At 38.0% G+C, this 22,536-nt stretch overlaps 1 protein-coding gene across 2 annotated transcripts in view; it reads right to left on the minus strand.

Annotated features, from left to right (window-relative positions):
* LOC121860662 (huntingtin-interacting protein 1-related protein-like) overlaps positions 1 to 22,536 on the minus strand; it is a 97,458-nt gene that overhangs the window by 35,848 nt on the left and 39,074 nt on the right. For both annotated transcript variants that reach the window (XM_042357930.1, XM_042357941.1), the window contains 6 exons: positions 19,021 to 19,154; positions 15,158 to 15,330; positions 8,001 to 8,166; positions 5,055 to 5,249; positions 4,153 to 4,308; positions 2,856 to 2,996 (listed from right to left, as the gene is read on the minus strand). In XM_042357930.1, coding sequence (XP_042213864.1) covers positions 2,856 to 2,996; positions 4,153 to 4,308; positions 5,055 to 5,249; positions 8,001 to 8,166; positions 15,158 to 15,330; positions 19,021 to 19,154 — 965 coding nt within the window. The remainder of the gene's footprint in view (positions 1 to 2,855; positions 2,997 to 4,152; positions 4,309 to 5,054; positions 5,250 to 8,000; positions 8,167 to 15,157; positions 15,331 to 19,020; positions 19,155 to 22,536) is intronic.

Raw genomic sequence — 22,536 nt, forward strand, 5'->3', positions numbered from 1 at the left:
ACTCGGCAAAGAAATTCAAGCTCCTGAACGACTCTACCAACACCAAGGATGAGTTGCGTAAGCTGGGTGACACCGACAGCGAGAGTAAAAGCGACGAGGACAAGGAACAAGAGGCGGCGACTCAAGAACTTCTCGTCAAACAATTTTGGAAGAAGTTTAACGTCAAACAAGCTGTAGACTTCTTGGTGGAGGCATGGGATCTGCTGTCTATTGCTACGATTCGTCACGCATGGAGACATGTGTTGCATGGCATACCAGGTGAGAGGAGGAGTGAACCTGTGACTGGTCAGGTTCAGACTGTTGCAGTAGCAGTGGACCTTGCCAGAGAAGCTGCGCAGACTGTTACAGCTGAAGGCTTCTCCGAGACCACCAACGAAGACATCATGGAGGTGATCAGAGATCCTGAAGTGACTGCCGACGAGATGTTGGAAGAAGAACCCGCCAGTGAAGAGGAGGAAGAAGGTGCGTCATTCTCCGAAGAACCTAGTTTAAGTCATAGTGATATTAAGTGTGTCATAGAGTTAACAGAAAAAATTAAGTCCATCGTTTCCCGCGACACTGACGATGAACGCCATGACGTCTTCCATAACCGACTGGTGCAGGCTATGGAGCCGTACATCACGGTGTATCATGAAAACATCAAAGCCAGCCGTCAGCAAAGCATAACCGAGTTCTTCGCCCGCAACCCACCACAGCCAGCCCAAGGCAGTGATAGTGATAGTGAAGGTGATTTTGAGGGATTTGTCAGGGAAGCCATGACAACTGTAAGTGACAGTGATATTGATTCACCTAGTAATGGTGATTCACCTAGTAATGGTGATTCACCTGAGGGGCAGTAATCTGCCCTCTGCCTCGGAACCAGCCTCCATCCCCGTATGCCGACCCATCTCTTCTACTACCGTGAGTGTTCCTTAAAACTTTTCGTTTTTTAACCTATTCTTTATTTTTCCTATGTTAACCTTTATCTTTCCTAACCTAACCTCTTCTATATTACTTGTTTTTCATGCCACCATAAAGTTAAGATAGAATTTTTACTACAACATAGTTATTTGTCGTCAAAAAGTGGAGTTTGGGGGTCGGGCTGGGTTCTATTGGAATTAATCCCATATGTTCTGTTATTCACTTAACGCGGTTTTCACTTAACGCGGGACCCTCTGGGTTCAATTGACCGCGTTAAGTGGGGTACAACTGTATAAACATCATATATTTTGCTTTAAACTTACAATTTTTAGATAAAAAATTTTCTCTAGGTAACTATGGTATCTTTTGTGCAAAATATATGACATTTATATTCAAAATATTCCTGGTCTTACAAGGAATCCAGCAATGTCAATTATATTATCCTAACTTTAATCTGAGGTATTATTTAATACTAAATGTTAAAAACTCTGGAAGGGAGGATTGGTGGGGGGGAGGGTTGGGACTGACCGCGCGGTTGGAAGAGGGGGGGAGGCAAGGTGGGGTACTTTGATTGACAGATAGTGTCGTGAAGATTATTTTTTTTTTTATTAACTGAAGATATTTGTTTTAGCTCATAAAATTCATACAAATTACCCGGTCAGAATATAATTTACATTGCTGGAATTCTTATAATTTGGTGATCATTTTGAATATAAACATCATATATTTTGCTTTAAACTTACAATTTTTAGATAAAAATTTTTTCTCTAGGTAACTATGTTATCTTTTGTCCAAAATATATGACATTTATATTCAAAATATTCCTGGTCTTACAAGGAATCCAGCAATGTCAATTATATTTTCCTAACTTTAGTTTGAGGTTATCCCACACATCTCCTTGGGACGGTTGGTGGGGGGTGGGGGGGGGAGGGAGGGACCGACCGACCATCTGTTAGCCGGCTGTGTAGTGTGAGAGGGGGAGGGAGTTGAGTCCATTATTTGAATGGACATTAACTTGGCGACTGTATTTCTCTATTTCTTTAAGTATTAATTGTGTGCATGTACCATCATAAAATTAAGATGTTATTTTTACTACAACATAGGTATGTGCCTTCAAAAAGTGGAGTTTGGGGGTCGGGCCGGTTTCTATTGGAATTAATCCCATATGTTCTGTTGTTCACTTAACGCGGATTTCACTTAACGCGGGACCCTCTGGGTTCAATTGACCGCGTTAAGTGGGGTACAACTGTATATATATATATATATATATATATATATATATATATATAAAACAAAGAAGTCTGTCTGTCTGTCTGTTTGTCTGTGTGTCCGCATGAGAATCTCGGAAACTACTTTACCGATCTGGACCAAACTTGGCATGGATAGCAAGTGTCATGTGGGGATCTCAAAAAACTCCAACCAACCCGATCCAACTAACCCAACCCGACCCGACACGCCTGAGAGAACGAGAGAAAGAGAGACTAACGGTCAGTCAGGATGCACACACATAGAAAAGTCGTATTCCCTCCTATGATTTACAGCAACTTTGATCCTTAGGTTCTCTTTCATTATGGCTTACTTTTCTCTGCATCTAACCTCCATCCGTTACACCACACAGAGGTTGAAAAGTCGTATCCCATCCCACGTATTATAGCTAATTTTATCCTTATGTTCTCTTTCTCATTACAGCTTACTTTTCTTTGATCTCTAACTTTTCTAGGCTGTCCATTCTAACAAGGTAGGTAGGTAGTCCATTCTAACGAGGTATGCCAAACGTACGATATTTCACAGCGCTAAAATCAATGCCGGGCCCTGTACAGTCCCACATCAGCTAGGATAACAATATACAGAGGTGTAGGTGAGTGAAATATATCCATAAATCATGTCTTGAAATTCATACATGCAAATACACTTTAATTTCTCTTCTCTTACTTCTAAGTGAACCCTCATCTTACCTGGGAAGCAGCTTGCTGAGCTTGAGTTTCCATTTGGTTATTAAGTTGTGATACACTATCCTGTAGGTGTTTCACCTGGCCAATCATTCGGTCCCTTTCTGCAGTAACTGCTAATATTCCTTCATTTAATAACTGTACTTCCTGAAAAGGGAAAGATAAATATATCAATATACATTCAACTTTTTATGATTTCATATTTCACTTCATGAATAAATGTTTAAAACTCTCACAAAGGCAGTCTATACTGAAGGCATATTCACCTCCTGTAATCATATTTATGACTAACTTAATGTGTGTTCACCAACTTTGTATTTAGGTCACCAACCAGTACTGTACTCTAATTTCCCTGAAACCAAGCTTTGACACTACAAGCAGCAACTCATCCCAGAACTTATCCTCTTCCTCACTTACACTAACCTGTGGGGCATTATGCAGATGAACAGTTACTATGCTCTTACATACCAGCAACTTCAAAACCAAAATTATCACATTTACCCTTTTCCCCTCCAGATGTTTCTCCATCCATTTTTCAGCAATCCAGATCCCGACACCATCTAAACCAGATTTTGTAACAGTAATTCTTACTAGTTATTAACCTTGTTGATCCTCCTTTCTATCTAGTTTTTTGTACACAACAGACAACCTTTCTATGACTCTGTGCCTCAACAAACTCACCAATTCATTCCCACATAGTACCAACATTCAGACCTAAAACTCTGAACTTAACTACGTCAGGTTGCTTCATGCTACAATCTATTCTTAGTGTTAATGTCTGTTAGCAAAAATAATATTGCACCACCTTAAGGCCCATTTGTGAGGGTAGTTATAACTTTTATTGTGTGGGTGATGTCCCACCACAAACAAAATGTAACAGCGGAATACAAGTTGTGGTGCGTTGCATCCAGTCATGGAAATCAACTTTTAAAATAAGGACAATTTTGGGCTGGAAAGTTTGTTTGTTGAATGCTTATCTAATGCTACTAAACAGTAAAATTCTAAAAATCACTTATCTTCAAACTAGTAGTTATTTATGAATGTTTTGGAGTTTAGTGCACAAATACCATAAAACAACCTCTAAACAGCACCCTTTGCTTACAATCTCCTCCTTCCAAGGGTGATGATTGTGATGAGAAGGGATAATCAATCATAAGACCACCCCCCAACATCAGTTTGGGGGGTGGCATGAGTCAAGCTGCCCCCGTTCCCCAAGCTGGCTTGCACTGTCACAGCAGCCACTTATCTAAAGGACTCAAGCATGACAAACAAATGCAAGAGAAATACAACTATATTTGCACACCTGCTCAGCCATCTGGGACTGATTACGATGAGTCTGTGTGTCCTGTGCCACCTGTGATTGGAGTTTATTTAATGCAGCTGCGAGCTCACCCCTTGACCGCTGGGTGGATGTGTGTGCTTCTCGCTCCACAGATAGTTGTTTATCTAACTCGGCTTTCTGAAAAAAGAAATAACTTGTAAATTCAAAAACCATATCTACAATATTGTTTATGCTATAGATGGTTAAACATTAATTTACTATTCTATGAAGAAAGGATAAAAGCTGAGAAGTGAAAAAGTGAAATTGACAGAGAGGACTTCCAAAAAGAAGAGGTGTTGACATTAAAGAGAAGGATAAGGTTGATATACTGTAGTGACTTGAAGAATACAACAGTTCTTGCATAAGCTGAGGGGCTACCTTCCCAAGGACTGTAAATACCACAAGGTAAAATTTGGATATATTAACTAATCTGTCCTAAAAGAGTATCACCATCCACCTCCTGCTCTACCCATGATCCCTGAATACCCTGGGTGCCCTTTACACCACCTGCCATACTCATCATACCTCAGTGTCCTGCCTTGCCCACTTTCCTTCCTTTCAACTTCCTGCTCTGTCCTACACCCCATACTGCCAACCTCTTGCCCTTATCTGCTTGAAGTTTGAATACATATCTACTTACAGCTGTCAAACAGTAGTGTTCCTGAAGGGTCACTCTCCTAATCCCCTAGCCCAGCCCTTACTAACTGTGGTTTGACCAAGTGAGGGAGAATTCTAGAACTTAATCCTCAGCATTGGCAACGGATTTACTCTGCTATGTTTAAAGAGATGAAATGTAAAGTAAGATGGTGACATTAAAATTATTACAATTGGAAAGGTATAAAAATTAATATCTATTGAATACTACAAAGATTACAAAACATTACCCCTCTGATAAGATTTATATGCTCATCACGCAGCTTCTGATAAACATCCTTCATCTTGACAAATTTTTCCTCCGCTGAACGTCTTCTTGTTTCCTCATCAGCCAATTTTGTAACAGCTTCTGCACTTGCTGCTGCGGCCTCTACTTGTGCAATGATTGATTCCTTACTATGTCTCTCAGCCAAGAGTTCACTATCCTGTTAACACGAAGAAAAAATATCTTATGGTTACAAGTAAAATATAATTGGATTTATGGAGATTCTCACACAAACACAACATTCATGCACATCCTGAAAATTTTCTTGAAGAATGTAATAAAAACATAATGATAATGAACTTGAAAGATCCATATTAGAATTCACATAAGAATCTAACCACTTGGATATAGTCACAGTGCTTCAAAGCAACAAATGAATACCTTTGAGATAATTTTCTTACATGAAGACAACAATTACTCCTAATAAAGAGTTCTATAAAAAATAAATAAAATCACTTACAGGTGAAATACAGTGCTGGGGAAAATTTTTTGCTAAATTTGACAGGGAAGATAAGAAATTTTGATTCATAGAAGCCAGTTCTCAATTTTTTTGCTTGCTACAACTTACTGAAGGACTAATGGAATTGCTACAGCTCCCTCAAGGACATTTACTGATCCTAACAATACCCAAACTTGTCTTTAAATACAGGACAGCATATGTGAATTCTTCCTCTACCAAACTATTCAGTTTTAAACAGAAAAAATTGGATTTAGTAAAGCTTAACTTTTTTCTCTTACTAAAACTCTATGTGGGGGAAAGACTAAGGAAAGCAGATTACCTGATAGTGGTATGGGTGAGTGGGGTGTATGGCAGGTGAGGAATTGGTAGGAATATTTATGTCAGCATACTTAGAGGTTTGAGAGAGGGTTGAAAACTGACAAGATGAACAAACTACATTAATGAATCCGTGAGGTCAAACTGTTTATTTGGATATTGCTAGAAGAATGATTGTGGATCAGGTACAATCAAACTGTTTCTTACATGACAGAGGTACTGTATTAGAAGCCCCATTGAATAGATATGAAGTTTTGTAGTCAATATGGAAACTAAGGACTCACTTATTATACTTCTTATTCAAGCTGAGACTATGAGGAAGTGTATATAAATTGTTCAAGTATCCTACATGTTTTATAACCATCTGTTGTTGCTTTTTGCTCTTTCCTCGCACCACCACTCTCCTGCACCATTTCCACACTTTATCAATGTTTTTGTTTCCCTTGATTTCAACCCATTGTGTGGGAGCTAGGAGTAGGCTGAGATTGACATGAGGACAGGGTGTAAAAAATAAGTTAAAAAATGGCCATAACATGTTGAGGATGAGAGGGAGCAGAGGAAAGATGATTGACAGTATTTAGAGTGCAATCCCATGAATGTCAGTTATTGCTAGTACTGTATTGCACCGCATAGTCAAAACATTATCATTACACAAATAGTCACTGTTGCTTCCAACATCGAGATATTTTTCAGCAAAAAGAATTTTTGTTAAATTTCATCATTATTACCTGATGATAACCAGGACACAGTGCCATCAGGTATTCACAACTATCCCAAACCAACTCAAGTATGGACACTGGCCATAAAATGGTGGTGATGATGTAGTAACAAAGGGTTTGATAAATTTCCTCAGTGACTAGAGAAACTATCATTACCTTGTGGGATTTTATTAACTTACAATAGACATTGGTAAATGAAGCAACAAGACATGAACTGTTTTTTACAGTCAACTGGCTATTATAAGTCCTGAAAAATTAAAACTTTCTAAAACTTAAATATATTTCTAAGATTATTTATTTTATCCGAGACTTACAATCACACACCTAATTAAGTCAATATCTCAAGCAGTGTAAGTTAGAGAAACAACAAGAGACAAATATGTAATTAAAAAATTCATGAAGAGACCAACAGATAGAGAACCTAATATATTCTACCAAATGCTAAACACAAAGGAAAATACAGTATGTATAGTTTATGAAAAAATATGCATTATGTGTAGAGAAGAGTGAGGACAATAAGGATGATGAGATTCAAGAGCATATGATAGGGAGGGAAGGTCAGTAATATCTCCGTCAACCGGAACTCTCCGATAGCGGAATTGAAATTTTCTTGGAAAATCGTTCCCAAAGCAGGAATTTTCCGGAAAATTCCAGCTTTGGGAATGATTTTCCGATGGGCACATTTTCCAGAAAATTCAGAGAAAATTTTCTTGGCTCCCAGAAAATTCCGGGGATGGAAATTTTTTCCGAGTTTGAGAGATGAAAATCAGGGTCATCTTCCGGAAATTCCGAGAAAAAAATTTCAGGTACCCTACCTGGAAAATTACAGAAAATTCCCGGAATGGGAGATTTTATCCGGCTTTGAGAGATGAAATAATGCATCATTCTGAAAAATTATGAGAAAATTCGGGGGATGGGGGATTTCTTCCGGGTTTGAGAGAGTCGTCTCATTTCCAGGAAATCTCTCATTCCCAGAATTGCTCTGCACCAGTTGTTTGGCTAATGGTGATATCACTGTAATGAGGAGTTTGATAATATGTTTCAAAGTAAAAGGAGGAAAGGCAGACTTCATATGAAAGAGTGAATCAGTGATCTTTTATGATCAAAGGTTGTGCAATGGAGACTGCATATAGCAGAGGCATTTCTCAGTTATAGTGGAGGTAATGGACACTCTTTTCTGATATAAAAACTTAATAACATCTTTAAGCTGAGTATGGAGTGAACAGGTATGAGATATTTACCCTAAGCAGAGGTTATCTTCAAATACTTTATTACACGTTAAAGAAATTTATGTATATATGGCTAATATTATAAGTTTTATAACTGCTTGGTCTATGCCAAGTGGTCACAAAATATTAAAATATAATTCCACTTGTCACACAAAATATGTAGTACAGGACTACCTGCCATAACCCACCAGTTCAGCAATTGTGGACTCAAGGTCATTGATGCGGAGTCTGAGTTGCTCTTCATTATGTGTAGCATGTGAACGTGACTGCTGCACCTCAATACGCATGGCCTCTAATTCCCCATGGAGAGCTTCAATAAGCGACTCCCGTTCTGCAACTACTTCAGCCAGGGACCTATTTGTAAACATATGATGACAGTTACTTTTTACTCAAAACTATTTTAGGAAGCATCTTCCCAGAAGGTAAAGGCTACTTTGACTTCAGCCCAAAACTACACCTGTGAATAGTTCTGCACATCACACACCATATTACATTTGCTAGCCTCATGTAGCCCCAGGATCAAAGAAGGGTCCAGGAGCTGTGAATGTTGTGTGGCACAATAAACCAATAAGTTCAATTACATTTAAGTAAATCAAGGACTGATCCTGAAAATCCCATTTTATAATTCTTTTCTTAAAATATCTACAGTTTCTAAGCCCTCCATGAAAAAGCTAATAATTGCCAGGAGCTGCACTACTGAGACTTTTTCAAAGGATTCTTATGGGATATAAGACAGAGGAAGACCCACCTAAGGTCTTCTCCTGAATGTTCAAGCCCCTTGCTTTTAACTAACTTTCCATAATGTCCAACTGTTCTGCCCCAACAGAGATAGTGAGAATGGGCTTGAGAAGAATAAAAAATATTAAAAGAAAATCCCTCAGGAACTAGCTCTTTATTTGCTGCCTCCAGTCTGACTTAGACTCCAGCCTTAAAAAAAGTAAGGTAAAACGTGAATGGCATTTTAAGCTGAATCAGCATTTTGCTCAGTGAACCAACAGTAAGTTTCAGAAGATCAGCAGTGGATGACAACTTATCCAGTAAAGGACCTTAAGAGTAAAGGAGTTGACATGAAAACATTTAAAACAGAATGGCTGAGATTATCTTCCCTTAATGTAAACTCCACAATAGAAGACCTCTTAGATGTGCAACCTGCTACTGGTCCTAAAATTGGAAGTTTACCTTTACATTAAAAACTGAAACCCTGAAACATTGTTTTTCCTCAACCTAACTCCTTACATAACCCTTCCTGAAGCATCATTTACTCTCAGCAGCAAGTTAAATGCCTGTCTTCTCCAAACTCCTTCTATATTAACTAACTTAATTTCCTTAGTCACTAACATCCAAGCATCACTAGAGACTGAAGTCACCATATCCAATTCTAGATAAGAGGCTTCTTTACCAATAACCAGATCATGTACATATTCAGCAAAATGTCCTAGGACCAGTGGCAAGGAAGTTTTTCACATGGTTCAAACTAGTTGGGCCTCTTTACCTCCTATTACCTGACTGAATAAATCAGCTACATCTCTTTACTTGTAGGCAAGAATCCACACACATTCACTTAGAAACAAAGCTCTTCTCCTCCTAAAAACTGAAGATCAGAATTTGCTCCGTAAATCTAAATAACATTATCTAAAATCCTCTCACAACCGTTAAAAAATTTATGATCAATGTACTGTACTGTACTTCAATGCATAACAATTACAGTAGAATCCCAATTATCTTAAGTCCAGGTAACCACCAGATTTAAATAACCTGGACCAAATCAAATAATAATAATAATAATAATAAAAAAAAAAAAAAATAATAATAATAATAATAATAATAATAATAAAGTACAAATACAAATTCCTCCCAAATCACCTAGAATCATAATTTGAATACTGAGCACAACAGGGATGAGCTGCCATATTTAGTGCTGTGATAAACAATAAAATACAATAGCACATGTTTTATATAAAAAAATAGCTTCTTCTACACTCAAACCATCATCTGGGTGACATGATACAGTTCAGCCATACAGTCACCCAGCTGACTCACAGACGTGTGGTTGCCACGCTGTGCTGTGTATGCAATGACGTCACATCAAGGGAGGGACTGAGAATGAACACACAGTTATAGCCCACTGCCTCCACACACATTCACTTCCCACACATACATACTGTACACACCCATGTTCTTCATTTTCCTTATTTTATAGCTTTACATTATATTTTCTTTATTTCTAAGCCACATCATTTATATACAGTGGAATAAGTATTAAAGAAGTCCATTTTTCTGCAAATCCATGCATTTTCATATGTAAATTATATTTATTTATTTTTCCTCAAACGAACACAGACAATCAAAAAACTCAGTAATAGGGGAACGCTCATGGAAATGTATGGATTTGTGGAAAAAATAGACTTCTGAGACACGAATTTGCGAGGTCAGCCCATAGCACTGTGCATTGAAGAATTTATTGGGAGATCCTAAGAGCGAGATTCAATGAACTGGAAAATCTCTTTATCTGGCAGCTTTCAAACCCTCATAGGTTCTTGATATCTGGGATTCTACTTTAATATGAATAGGGAACCTAATAGGGTGTCTTGAACATGAGCAACCTTTCGCACTCATGGGTTATTCACACCTAGCCACTCCAACCGACATGAAAAGACCTACTTAGTCGTTTAAGATCCTAATGTGAAATATCAAATAGATTTCAATAGTACAGTAAGATCTCATATTTTGCGCAATTTCGTTTCACGTTTTTGAATTTCGCGAACACTGCCTAATGTAACCAAGTCTTATATTTGGGGTAAAATATCGTGAATTTTGCGAGATCCAGCCAGCTGAATGCTGGCCACCGTCTTGAATGACGTCACAGCCCTCATACCAGTTACAGTCATTTCTGCTACAACACGTGTTTTGTCAACGCAAATTGGTTGCAATGCGATTGATGAATAGGGTTTATGTTGCTTGTAAAACGCAAACTTTTGCATACGAATGTTGGCTATCGCGTGATTCCATCCTCAATGTTTTGATTCCATCCTCAACGTTTTAAGCGTGGCACGGGGCTATGCAATGATTACAGTTCACGTTCGACATCACATGTTCAATTGATTCGTGTAGTTTGTTTGTGAAGTGTTTTTTGAGAGGTACTCTGTAAATTTCGTTTTTTTTTTTTTTTGCAAATTTAGCTGTTACCCATAAATACTGTATGAAAAGAATAAGTATAAAGAATGTTTCACAGTGCAGACTAATAACGGTTTACACCAGCGCTCTCTGTTTACATCACGCGATCAGTTGAATCGCGAGGTTTCTGTCGATTACTCCGTGACTTTCGCTGTTTTCTCCAATTTTGTTGTTAGCGATGAATATGGAAAGACAAGGTAAGAAGAATATTTCCAAGAAGCGTTCTCGTGATCGAATTGCCGGTGGTGAAGGTAAAAGAGTTTACAAGAACGCAATTATCGCGTTGTAGCCCGCATCATCCTAGCGACCGACCGGGCTGCTATTGTATGCTTCTTTTTTGGGTGGTGCTACCACCTGTCGAGTCACGATAATAGCCTCTACCTCTACTGGGGGTCCTACTGGTGCTGGTGGGGGTGGGACAGATCCACCTAAGCGGCCCAATAAGGACAAGGAGAAGCGGGACTATCATAAGGGAGTTAAGTTTGCCAAGTACTCGATGCAGGATAAGCAGCATGTGATTAAATTACTTGAGGAAGGCCTAAAAACTAGTTTCAGGAAAGCACAACTAGGTCAATAAAGGCAGAATTTGTATAATTTGGAGGTTATAAATGGGAAAATCAGAGGTTGATGTAGAGTGGCCAGTCTATATTGTTATTTTTCCCATTAGTTTAAGTATTTGAATTTGCCAAAATTTTTCCAGTCCAGATTACTCGAGAAAATACAAGATCTTACTGTACTACATTTTAAAACTTAACCTGAATTGCCAGACAAACATATGTTAAAAGAGGGACCAAACTTAGAAGCACCCAGTAATTAGACTGGTCTACGGTGTCCGCAAAAATTAATTATCGATCCCAGCTACATAATTTGAGATATTTTTAAGCTAAAATTAGATTGATTACTGCCAACCAAACTGAATTAAGAGCATAAATTTTCATCTGTGAACTCATTGATGGCTTGGGCCTCAAGTAAAAGATCCTCACACAGAGTGTGTGTTTACCGCAATCTCTGGTGGCTGCATCAGATTCTGCCACATTTTTATGAAAAAAAAAATCTATACTAACCCCCCCCCCCTTTTTTTTTTCAAAGAACAATCACCATGGGTCCCAAGAACATGTCTTGTGAGGAAAAGGCTTACATCCTTGCATAGTTCAGTAAACAAATTCCTGTACAGTAGTGTCGAGATATATCGAGAAATAGGGTCCAACCATTGTAAAAATGATCAATAACTTGTAATAAACCAGTGTATTCACTCCCAGTAAATCCTACTTTTTGCACTGTCACTATGTTGAAATGCCCTGCAGTTTGAGCTTTTCCCCACCTAGCTACTATATGCCAGACGCTCCCCTGGCTTGACACAACCAATCTCCCTGCTTACCTACCAGCCCCCCTTCCCACTGACTTAGTAGAGGAATTTGAAGTAGCAAAACATCTGGACAAACGAAAGTTAAAATGCTCCACCACCCCCATTGACTTACCAATGAAACTCTTCAAGGAGTTATCCCCGGAGCTTGCTAAAAACCCTCTGCTCCATAATTAATGCTTCTCTCAGTCAAACCAGATGCCCAGCTGACTGGAAGACTTCTTACGTGTCACCTGTGCCCAAGTCATCCAGCCCACAATCCTTGAATCAGCTATGACCCACTGCAATCACCCCAATACCCAGCTTAATCTGTGAAAGTTTTTTGTTCGAATGGGCTTATGCTGATCTTCAGCAATTTGGTAATATGAAAACTTCCTCCACCACTCACTGTCTTGTGTGTAATAATAATAATAATAATAATAATAATAATAATAATAATAATAATAATAATAATAATAATAATAATTAATAATTAATAATTAATAATAATAATAATAATAATAATAATAATAATAATAATAATAATAATAATAATAATACGTAATAATAATAATAAACGGTTTATTAATAGAGTTGCAGCCGGTGGCTGAAAATATACAAACTTACATTTGATTTAGACATAATGATATGTGTTGAATACATTTACAGGGCTGTACAATACATAAATCAGGAGTTGTTTATTATTTTAATAATAGATGGGATGGTGCTATTCTTATATCTATCGGTGCGGCCTCTTTTGGGCTGAATTTTGTTGTAGTGGCGGACTGTGCGAGGTGGGCGGGGGACTGCCGGTGGCAGGAGGTGGCGATGACGAGGATGGTGCAGTAGCCCACTGCCAAACCTTGCTAGTGCTTGGTGGTGGAGGTCACTGGGGGATGGCATTTCCAGGGTGGAGAGAGCGTTGTTGTAGCCGGAGTAGTCTGCGCCGAGCATGATTCTGCAGGCCCTTTTCTGTACCTTCTCTAGCCGACGTTGTTGGGTAGAGTTGAGAGAAGATGACCAGGCTGGTGATGCATACGTTAGTTTGGGGAGAATAAAGGCATTGTAGATAGTCCTCAGCTCTGGCGTGGGTGCCCCAAGTGACCTAAGCCGTCGTAGCATGTAGAGTCGGTACGAGGCTGCCTTGACTGTGTTGTTTACATGGGCCTTCCAGTCCAGTTTGTGGTCTATGGTAACACCGAGGAGTTTGGCAGACTGCACTAACTGGAGAGGATGGGCACCCACTGTGACTGCTGGGCTTGCACTGGAGTGGTGGCGGCATTGAAGTGCATGACTACGGTTTTGGTGTGGTTGATGGTGACCTTGTGTGTGTGTTACAGATGGCCCAGCACCACAAGGTAACATTATAAAGGATAGCATTACTCACCTACACGTCATTGGCAACTAATTGTCAGTATCTTTCATAGCACCATACCACTAGAATCACCATATAAAAAGAGGTCATTTTGGTTTACCCGGTGCGAGGCTAGGTCGAAACGTGACTTATGACAGCATATGGTTTCATTATACGCTATTAATGCTTTCATGAAATATAATGTTCATATAAGAGCAGTTGAATCACCTAAAAAATGTATCAGCTTAAAGTTATATGTCGGATGTGGATAATAATTATAACTAAGAAATTGGTCAACATCAATCATTGACTGGCACCTGTTTTCCCATACTGTCCTTACCTGAGGAAGGGCAGCAGTAGTGCGGGGAGGTAAAGGTTACGTGTTTCTCTGGCTTTGGAGCCTTAGATTAGAGATAACCAATTACACCTCAATAAATCAAACAATGCAATGCAACTGTAAATACGTATTCCTACCATAATCACCTCTTCCACTTCCATCACTCTTTTGTGTTGAAATAATATATGATATTATAATACAACACGGAACTCAAGTACTCCCCCCCCCCTCCCCTCCCACCCACCCCCGCACACACACACTGTTACCAGATTGTCAGCTGATTCTACCTCTCTGGTCGTCTGGCTGGGTGTTCAACGTGGAGGAGTCCGCGACTGTACATATCACACGGACTCCCTGCACTCCTCAAGTCAATAATTGAGAAATTACCAAAATATTCTTACTACTGTATAGTGCTGGCAGGAATCATTCAGAAGGCAAACTTAACATGTAATGATGGTAAAAAAGTCATATAATAATTAGAGTGAGAATGTTATGGATCATATCTCAGTCATTTTGTTACCATGCCAAAATTACCATAAGTTGTGTTCCTAATTGCTATTTATTATGAATTGTTCTCACATATATGGTATTGTACTTCACTTAAAAGACATACAATTTCATACAACATGATGTGTTCATTTAGTTAAATAAATACTTTAATATTGTACTGTAAAAATTTGCTTACCAGTACAATGCCCCCTTGAAGCTTTCATATGTCACCCATAGGTAAGTGTAATGATTAAAAGAATACATCTCTGTATATACCGTAATGGCCCTTTCTAATGCCGCTTCTGTAAGAGCTCTCTTTTTCGGAAATGGATCCTGGTTGCTAAGTGGTATATTACTGTACACTATTCATACACACATTTGCATATGATAAACCTGGGTTAATGTTTCCCATCCCTCTCAAGATTTTTGAATATTCTCTACAAGATCCACCCTATTGTATCTTGTCTGAAGAGTTGTGAGTCCTAAGGCCCTCAGCCCAATTGCATAATCAAGATGATACAGTTCAGGAATCGTATAAGAATCTTGTACATTACAGGAATTTTCTGGAATGGAACCTTTGTGACAAACAATGGCAACCTGTACAAGTTTCATTGAGGTGGATATTAGGTCAAAAATTATGGTTACTTACCCATTGTGAGAATCAATAATATCAGGATGTGGTGGTATAGGTGGTGGCTCTGGCTCTGAGGTATCAATAAGGAGTGTGTCTAATGTATCAGCAGTTTCTGGCTGTTCCTCTACCACCACCACAGGTGTTTCATGACTCCGCAATTCTGCTTCAACCAGGAAGTTTGGAGCATCCTGTGTGATAATTATATTTGTTAACACAAAACTTATCTTTTTTCCTAAATAAACTGACAAACAAAACAAAAAAATCTTAAATATCTCTTTTCAACGCAACCCCGCTCTTGTAAAGTAATTTGCCTATCAGAGAACAAGTACATGGAAGGTGGAGAAAATACTCTCAGGAAATGATGACTCACAATAAATTAGAAATATTAACATGGTATGGAAAAGCTTCATGTTAAATGAAACAGAGTAACACAAAGCAGATCCATGTATACCTGAAGAGCTACATTCCTCTACAGTCACTGCACCATAGGAAATACAATATACAGTACAGTATTAATGAATGAAGGGAAGAAACTAAAGCATGATGGCATAAAATGGAAGTTGTCACACATCTAGGTTGAGGGGGGCGGTCATATTATCAAGTCACACAACAAGGGTTTTAGAGGTAAACTGTTTTGGTGATATACATAAAAATAAAAATTTTAATTGAATAATACAAATCCACTGATTATTCACTTAAAAACTAATTTCAACACATTATAAAATTACAACTTACAACACAACTTAAATATTCATATGCATTAAAATTTCAATTTAAGTTTACTGTACAAAGGCAATAATGTAATGAACAACAAAACTGTAATTTCATTCATAACTTTTGCAGTCAAATGAGACAGTCAAAACTTCACAGACAATCATCATCATTTTGCCAATCTCAAAGCAGCTTATCACTTCCAACTTATCATTTAAAGTACTGTACCCAGTAAAGGCTTTGTGGGGTCTCTTACCACTAATGTGTTGATACTGCTCACTTCACTTACTAGTCATTTTCCTAACATCTCTAAATAAGGCAGTACTCTACAGTAATCACTTAGAAAAGGGAATAAACTGCAGGAGAACTCTGTTGAAATGTAGAGCTGCATTTAAAAGATGCAGTTGGCTTGTAAATATTTTCATTATGACATGCTGTAGCCAGTCAAACTGCTTAGGACATACAGTATGAAATGTTTATTTTCTTCAAACATAATGGGTAATTTCATGTTTTCTACCCAATAATTAAATTAAACATACTGGACAGTGAACCCTCGCTTTACGCGGTTTCACTTTACGCGTTTCTACATGTACGCAGTACCCTGCCGGTACCCTGCCAGAACCGGAATTCCCACTTTACGCGGTGCATCTACTCATATACGCGGGTGAAGTATAATTTTTTTATTTAGCTCATAAAATTCATACAAATTATCCGGCCAGAATATAATTTACATTGCTGGAATTCTTACAATTTGATGATCATTTTGAATATAAGCATCATAGATTTTGCATTAGACATACAAATTTTAGATCTAATGCAAGTATTTTGTTTACTCAGAGCAAATATGTTATCTTTTGTGCAAAATATATGAAGTGTATATTCAAAACATTCCTGGTCTTGCAAGGAATCCAGCAATGTCAATTATATTATCCTAACTTTAGTCTGAGGTATTATTTATTACTAAAAATGTAAATATACTGTTATAACCCAATCATTTCTCTGGTAGGGAGGGAAGGTGGGGGTGAGGGGTAGGGAGGGTGGGAGGGACCCAGGGAGCAGGTGGGAAGAGGGGGGGAGGTGGGGTATTTTGATTGACAGATAGTATTTCGGTAAGAATATTTTGTTTATTTATTGAAGATATTTGTTTTAGCTCATAAAATTCATACAAATTACCGGGCCAGAATATAATTTACATTGCTGGAATTCTTACAATTTGATGATCATTTTAAATATAAGCATCATAGATTTTGCATTAGACATACAAATTTTAGATCTACTTCAAGTATTTTGTTTACTCTGAGTAAATATGTTATCTTTTGTGCAAAATATATGACATTTATATTCAAAATATTCCTGGTCTTACAAGGAATCCAGCAAGGTCAATTATATTATCCTAACTTTAGTCTGAGGTATTATTTATTACTAAAAAGGTAAATATTCTGGTTTCTCCCACACATTTTACTGGTAGGGAGGGTTGGTGGGGGGTGGGGGGGAGGGAGGGACCGACTGACCATCTGGCATGGTTGGAAGAGGGGGGGAGGCAAGGTGGGGTACTTTGATTGACAGATAGTGTCGTGAAGAATATTTTTTTTTTTTATTAACTGAAGATATTTGTTTTAGCTCATAAAATTCATACAAATTACCCGGCCAGAGTATAATTTACAATGCTGGAATTCTTACAATTTGATGATCATTTTGAATATAAACATCATAGATTTTGCATTAGACATACAAATTTAGATCTACTTTAAGTATTTTTTTTAATCTGAGTAAATATGTTATCTTTTGTGCAAAATATGTGACATATATATTCAAAATATTCCTGGTCTTACAAGGAATCCAGCAATGTCAATTATATTATCCTAACTTTAGTTTGAGGTATTATTTATTACTATACCTTAAAATCTAGTGGTTTTTCCCCTAAACATTTCTCAGAGAGGGAAGAGCCAGTGAGTGTGAGAAGAGGGAGAGGGGGAGGGAGTGGAGTCCATTATTTGAATGGACATTAACTTGGCGACTGTATTTCTCTATTTCTCTTAAGTATTAATTGTGTGCATGTACCATCATAAAATTAAGATGTTATTTTTACTAGAACATAGGCATTGTGTCGGAAAAAGTGGAGTTTGGGGGTCAGCCAGTCTCTATTTCATTTAATCCCATATGTTATGTTGTTCACTTTACGCGTTTCTCGCTTTACGCAGGCCTCCGTAGGTTCAATTGACCGCGTAAAGTGAGGGTTCACTGTAATCCTAAAAATATATTCAGGTAGAAATAATGATGTAAATCACGAATTATTGCAAAAAATAATAAAATTATGTAAATACAGTACAGTATTTATATCATAACTTGAGGTACAGTATTCTGTACTTGTAGTTCTGTTGTTAAAGATCTGGAATATGTAAATGGGTTGCAAGCTAAATGAGCCTTAATCCTAAGAAGCCCCAACCCAATCATCACATTTTTGTCTCACTGGGAGTCAGACCAAAAGGATTAAAGGGCCCTATCCTAATGGTTGGGTTAGTTTACTTTGGAGTCAATGAGTATTATGGACAGGGAACTACTGTATCAGGACTGTGTTTTGTTTGCCTAAGCACCATGGTAATACTGCATGCCAGGGGTATGATGGAAGATAATGGATAGGGGGAGATATGTTTGAAAAAGTGGATGAGTTAATGCAAGTATGGGACAGGGGGGAGCAACAAGCAGCATTCAAGCACACTGAAAGTCAAGATTCATTATCTCATTCAATATGAGTCTCCTTGTCATTACTTTCTGTCTAATACATTCAAAATTTTGGTGTTGAAGGCTAATGTACTTCACTTTTACAGTAGAGCACAGTACTTCCTCATTCACAAGTGCACATGTATGCACAGCACTATTTAAATTGACCTACTTTCTATTTCAGGGCAAAGATCCATCACTTTCATTTACCTAAACATTACTTTTCATACATACTGACACTATCATCAACCTCTTATTGATTCAGTCATCCTTGACTACATTAAATTGCTCAAATTATCTTTTAAAACAAACACGCACGCACGCAAGCACGCACGCACGCACGCACGCACGCACGCACGCACACATATCCAAGTAACTGATGATAACAATAACTCTGTCGTGTAATAACAAAATGCCTTTTTTACTAAAATTAATCTTGATATTACCTCAGGTAAGGCTGGCACTTGAATCAGCCCCTTGAAGTACTGAAGATTTCGGGTGTTGTTATAAAATTGCTGAAGCTGCTTAAACTGTTTGTAGAACCTTGTGCGATGGCCACTCAGCATATCCGTGGGCAAAGCTGAATTGGTGCATAATACAATTTTCAATTACTTCCAAGTAAGCAATTTTTGGGGGAGGTTACTGACTTCTTTATTACAATTTATGAGCATAAACACAATATATTCAACACAGCTTCCTTAAAATGCATGTGATTCTGTAAGACAATCACAAAACTACAGTAGTCCCTCGATTAGCGAACACAATTGGTTCCACAGAGTCGTTTGTTAACCGAAAATTTTGTTAACCGAATCTATTATTTCAATGGGATATTGGGTAACTGGTTCCAACTTACAGAAAAAGTAGACATACAAAGTACTGTAAACCGGTAATAGAATTAACAAAACATTAAATATAAACTAAATACAGTACTGTACTGCACAGTATACTGTACTGTACAATAATAAATAAAAAACAATAGAATACTGTACTGTATTTTAACTTACTTTGAGGTGTGTATGTCGTATTCCCGGCAGCTTTGTTTACCGACACATATCAAACAGCTGATTGTAGCGGCAGTCATTGATGACATGCCATATTCTTACAGAGTGCATTGGTTCTAATGCCTTCTTCATGTTTCATAATAATTTCTGCACTGTATATTATCAATATGTTAACTAAATTTAAGAATGACCAATAATTTCAATGTAAAAATGCAAAAATATTCAAGAGACCAACAAACTGGATGCTCACTCCACTGTAAACAAAGTTAAACTGAGAAGCGTTGGTGGGTGATTCGATCAGCTGATGGGCACACAAAAACTGTTTCCTGTACTGTATGTTAGCTAAATTTCAGAATGACCAATAATTTTAATGTAAAAAAATTAAAAAATATTATAGGGCACAACTTGATTGCTATTTAATCCACTGGAAACGAATGTAAACATAGAACTAATTACTGTATTGGCGGACTAGCTGATCAGCTGATGTGCACATCAAGGTGTGTTTCTCGTAAGGCTGTCGTTAATCAAAGTTTTATTCGTTAATGGAATTGAAAATCCTTTTGGGAGCTAATTCGTTAAGAGAAATTTTGTTAATTGAACTATTCGTTAATCGAGAGACCACTGTATATGCAACCATAATCACACGAAGTATTTAATAAAAACTTTCACATTAATAATAACTTATCCAATAATGCATTATAATCAGATATAAATTACAGTATTATCTAATATCATATAATCTAAAAATTAAGAAACTTAAACACTTTGGCTCTTAGAATTTCATGATACTTTTTTTTGTACAAATATAAACTGTAAATAAATAAATCATAACATAACATACATATATTGTAAACCAAATGCTATATGAAAATGCAACAACTAGATACCACATTTCAAAAGCAAAATCAATCTAATTTCAAACAAGTAATTCAAAGACAGAAGCTTGTGCTCCAATCATTAACTAAATACACTTGTATATTCACAATCAATGTAGATTAGTTAGGTTCAATAATAAAAGTACAGTAAAACCTCCATAATTCATGTAACAGGGGCTCTACCCTTCCTGAAATATGGCAAATTCTGAATTATATAAAAATTGGTTTATTTCTACAGGCACACCACGATCAAGCTTCTGTGATGACTCCACTTTCTGTGCTATCGATAATGAGAGATGCTTCCTTTTCTTCTTCTCACTGTTACCCATTGGGCTATTTGAAGCTCTTTTTGACATTTTCATAGTGAAATTAAACTCAAAATAAAAAAAAAATATCAGAGAGCAGCAGACGCACGTGTGGCTGGTAGCAGGGCCGAGATACAACTGACGCCTCACACCTGCGTGGGTCAAGCTTCGGCCATGAGAGATGCTTCCTTTTCTTCTTCTCACTGTTACCCATTGGGGTATTTGAAGCTCTTTTTGACATTTTCATAGTGAAATTAAACTCAAAATAAAAAAAAAATATCAGAGAGCAGCAGACGCACGTGTGGCTGGTAGCAGGGCCGAGATACAACTGACGCCTCACACCTGCGTGGGTCAAGCTTCGGCCACATCGGGTCATGTTCGGCGTCACTCTGGGTACGTCATGCACACGAGTGGTGCTACACGAAATTTTGTTTTCGGTTTTCAGAGCTTTTCGGATTTCAGAATTGCGGATAAGGGATTGTGGACCTGTACTGTATAATCAAATTAACCTGAGTTCCCCCAGTTCCTTGGATGAAATACCGCTTCCCTTACTCTCATGAGAAGAGAACTAGAGTGAGATTATCGATCACCAATTATTCAGAAGATTATTCATGTTATAAACAAAGGGTGTTCAAGCATAGCAGAGGTCGGGAAGAGAAAAGGGGAGAAAAAAGCTTAGGAGATAGTGGGGATATCATGACAGGAAACAAGGTGAGATATATAAGTAATATCTCCAATAGCCATAATCCCTTAGTCAGAACTCTCTGATAACCGGAATTGAAATTTTCTTGCAATTTCCAAGTCAGGAAGTGATTTACCAAGGTGCACAATTTCTGGAACTTCCGAGAAATTCCTCCCAGTACCCAGAAAGATTTCAGGGATGGGGAGATTCTTTCCGGGTTTGAGAGATGCTATAACGCGCATTTTCCAGAAATTCTTAGAAAATTTTCCCCGTACCCGGAAAAATTCCAGGGATGGAGGATTGTTTCTTTAAGAAGCAATATAATGCACATTTCTAGAAAATTCTGAGAAACTTTTCACGGTTACCGGAAAAATTCCGGGGAGAGAGCGAGAGCTCTCTCTCTCTCTCTATAGCATTAACACGGGACATGTACAAGGCCTTATATTCCTCATAACCTTATGAATGACAGGGCAGGTATAGTTATGAGCATGAGGCCTGGTATCGTATTCTTCTAGCTGTTCACTGAAATGTGTGATGTTTGTGAGCATCTCGGTCAGCTGCCGTGTTGTAGGTTCACCAGGCTTAACGTCATCCTTTTGTGTTGCTTGCTGTTCTTGTTGATCTTCATCCTCCTCCAATATTTCTTCAATTGTCAACTGCTGCTGATGTTGACCAATGATTTCTTGCAAATCTTCAATTTGAATATCCAAAAATCCTGATGCCAGGACAGACCGCGCTGCCTCCACCGTGTCCATTAGTGTTGCCGCTTCAAACTGCCTCTCCCCGCTTGTCGGTCTGCTCTGCCCCACTTACCTCGGGGTTAGCAAACAAAGGCTTCCATGTGTATAGCACTGTTGTTGCAATGCCCAAACAATTCTGTCCACTACATTTTTAATATTATATTTCTTCCAAAATTTAAAAACCGATAACACTTCACGGTTGTGGGGTGGTGCGTGTGAGGTGCTAGGAGTCGAGTTGTCTACCATCTCCTCCTCCTCTTGGTTAGCTGGTGCTGGTATAGCCAGGTCACTGTCAGAGTTCTGCCTCGATTTGTTGTAACTCAACTAATGAGTCTGTCTGCTGACGATAGTAGAACAGC

Source organism: Homarus americanus, unplaced genomic scaffold, assembly GCF_018991925.1.
Source record: "Homarus americanus isolate GMGI-L3 unplaced genomic scaffold, GMGI_Hamer_2.0 scaffold40248, whole genome shotgun sequence".
Lineage (NCBI taxonomy): Eukaryota > Metazoa > Arthropoda > Malacostraca > Decapoda > Nephropidae > Homarus > Homarus americanus.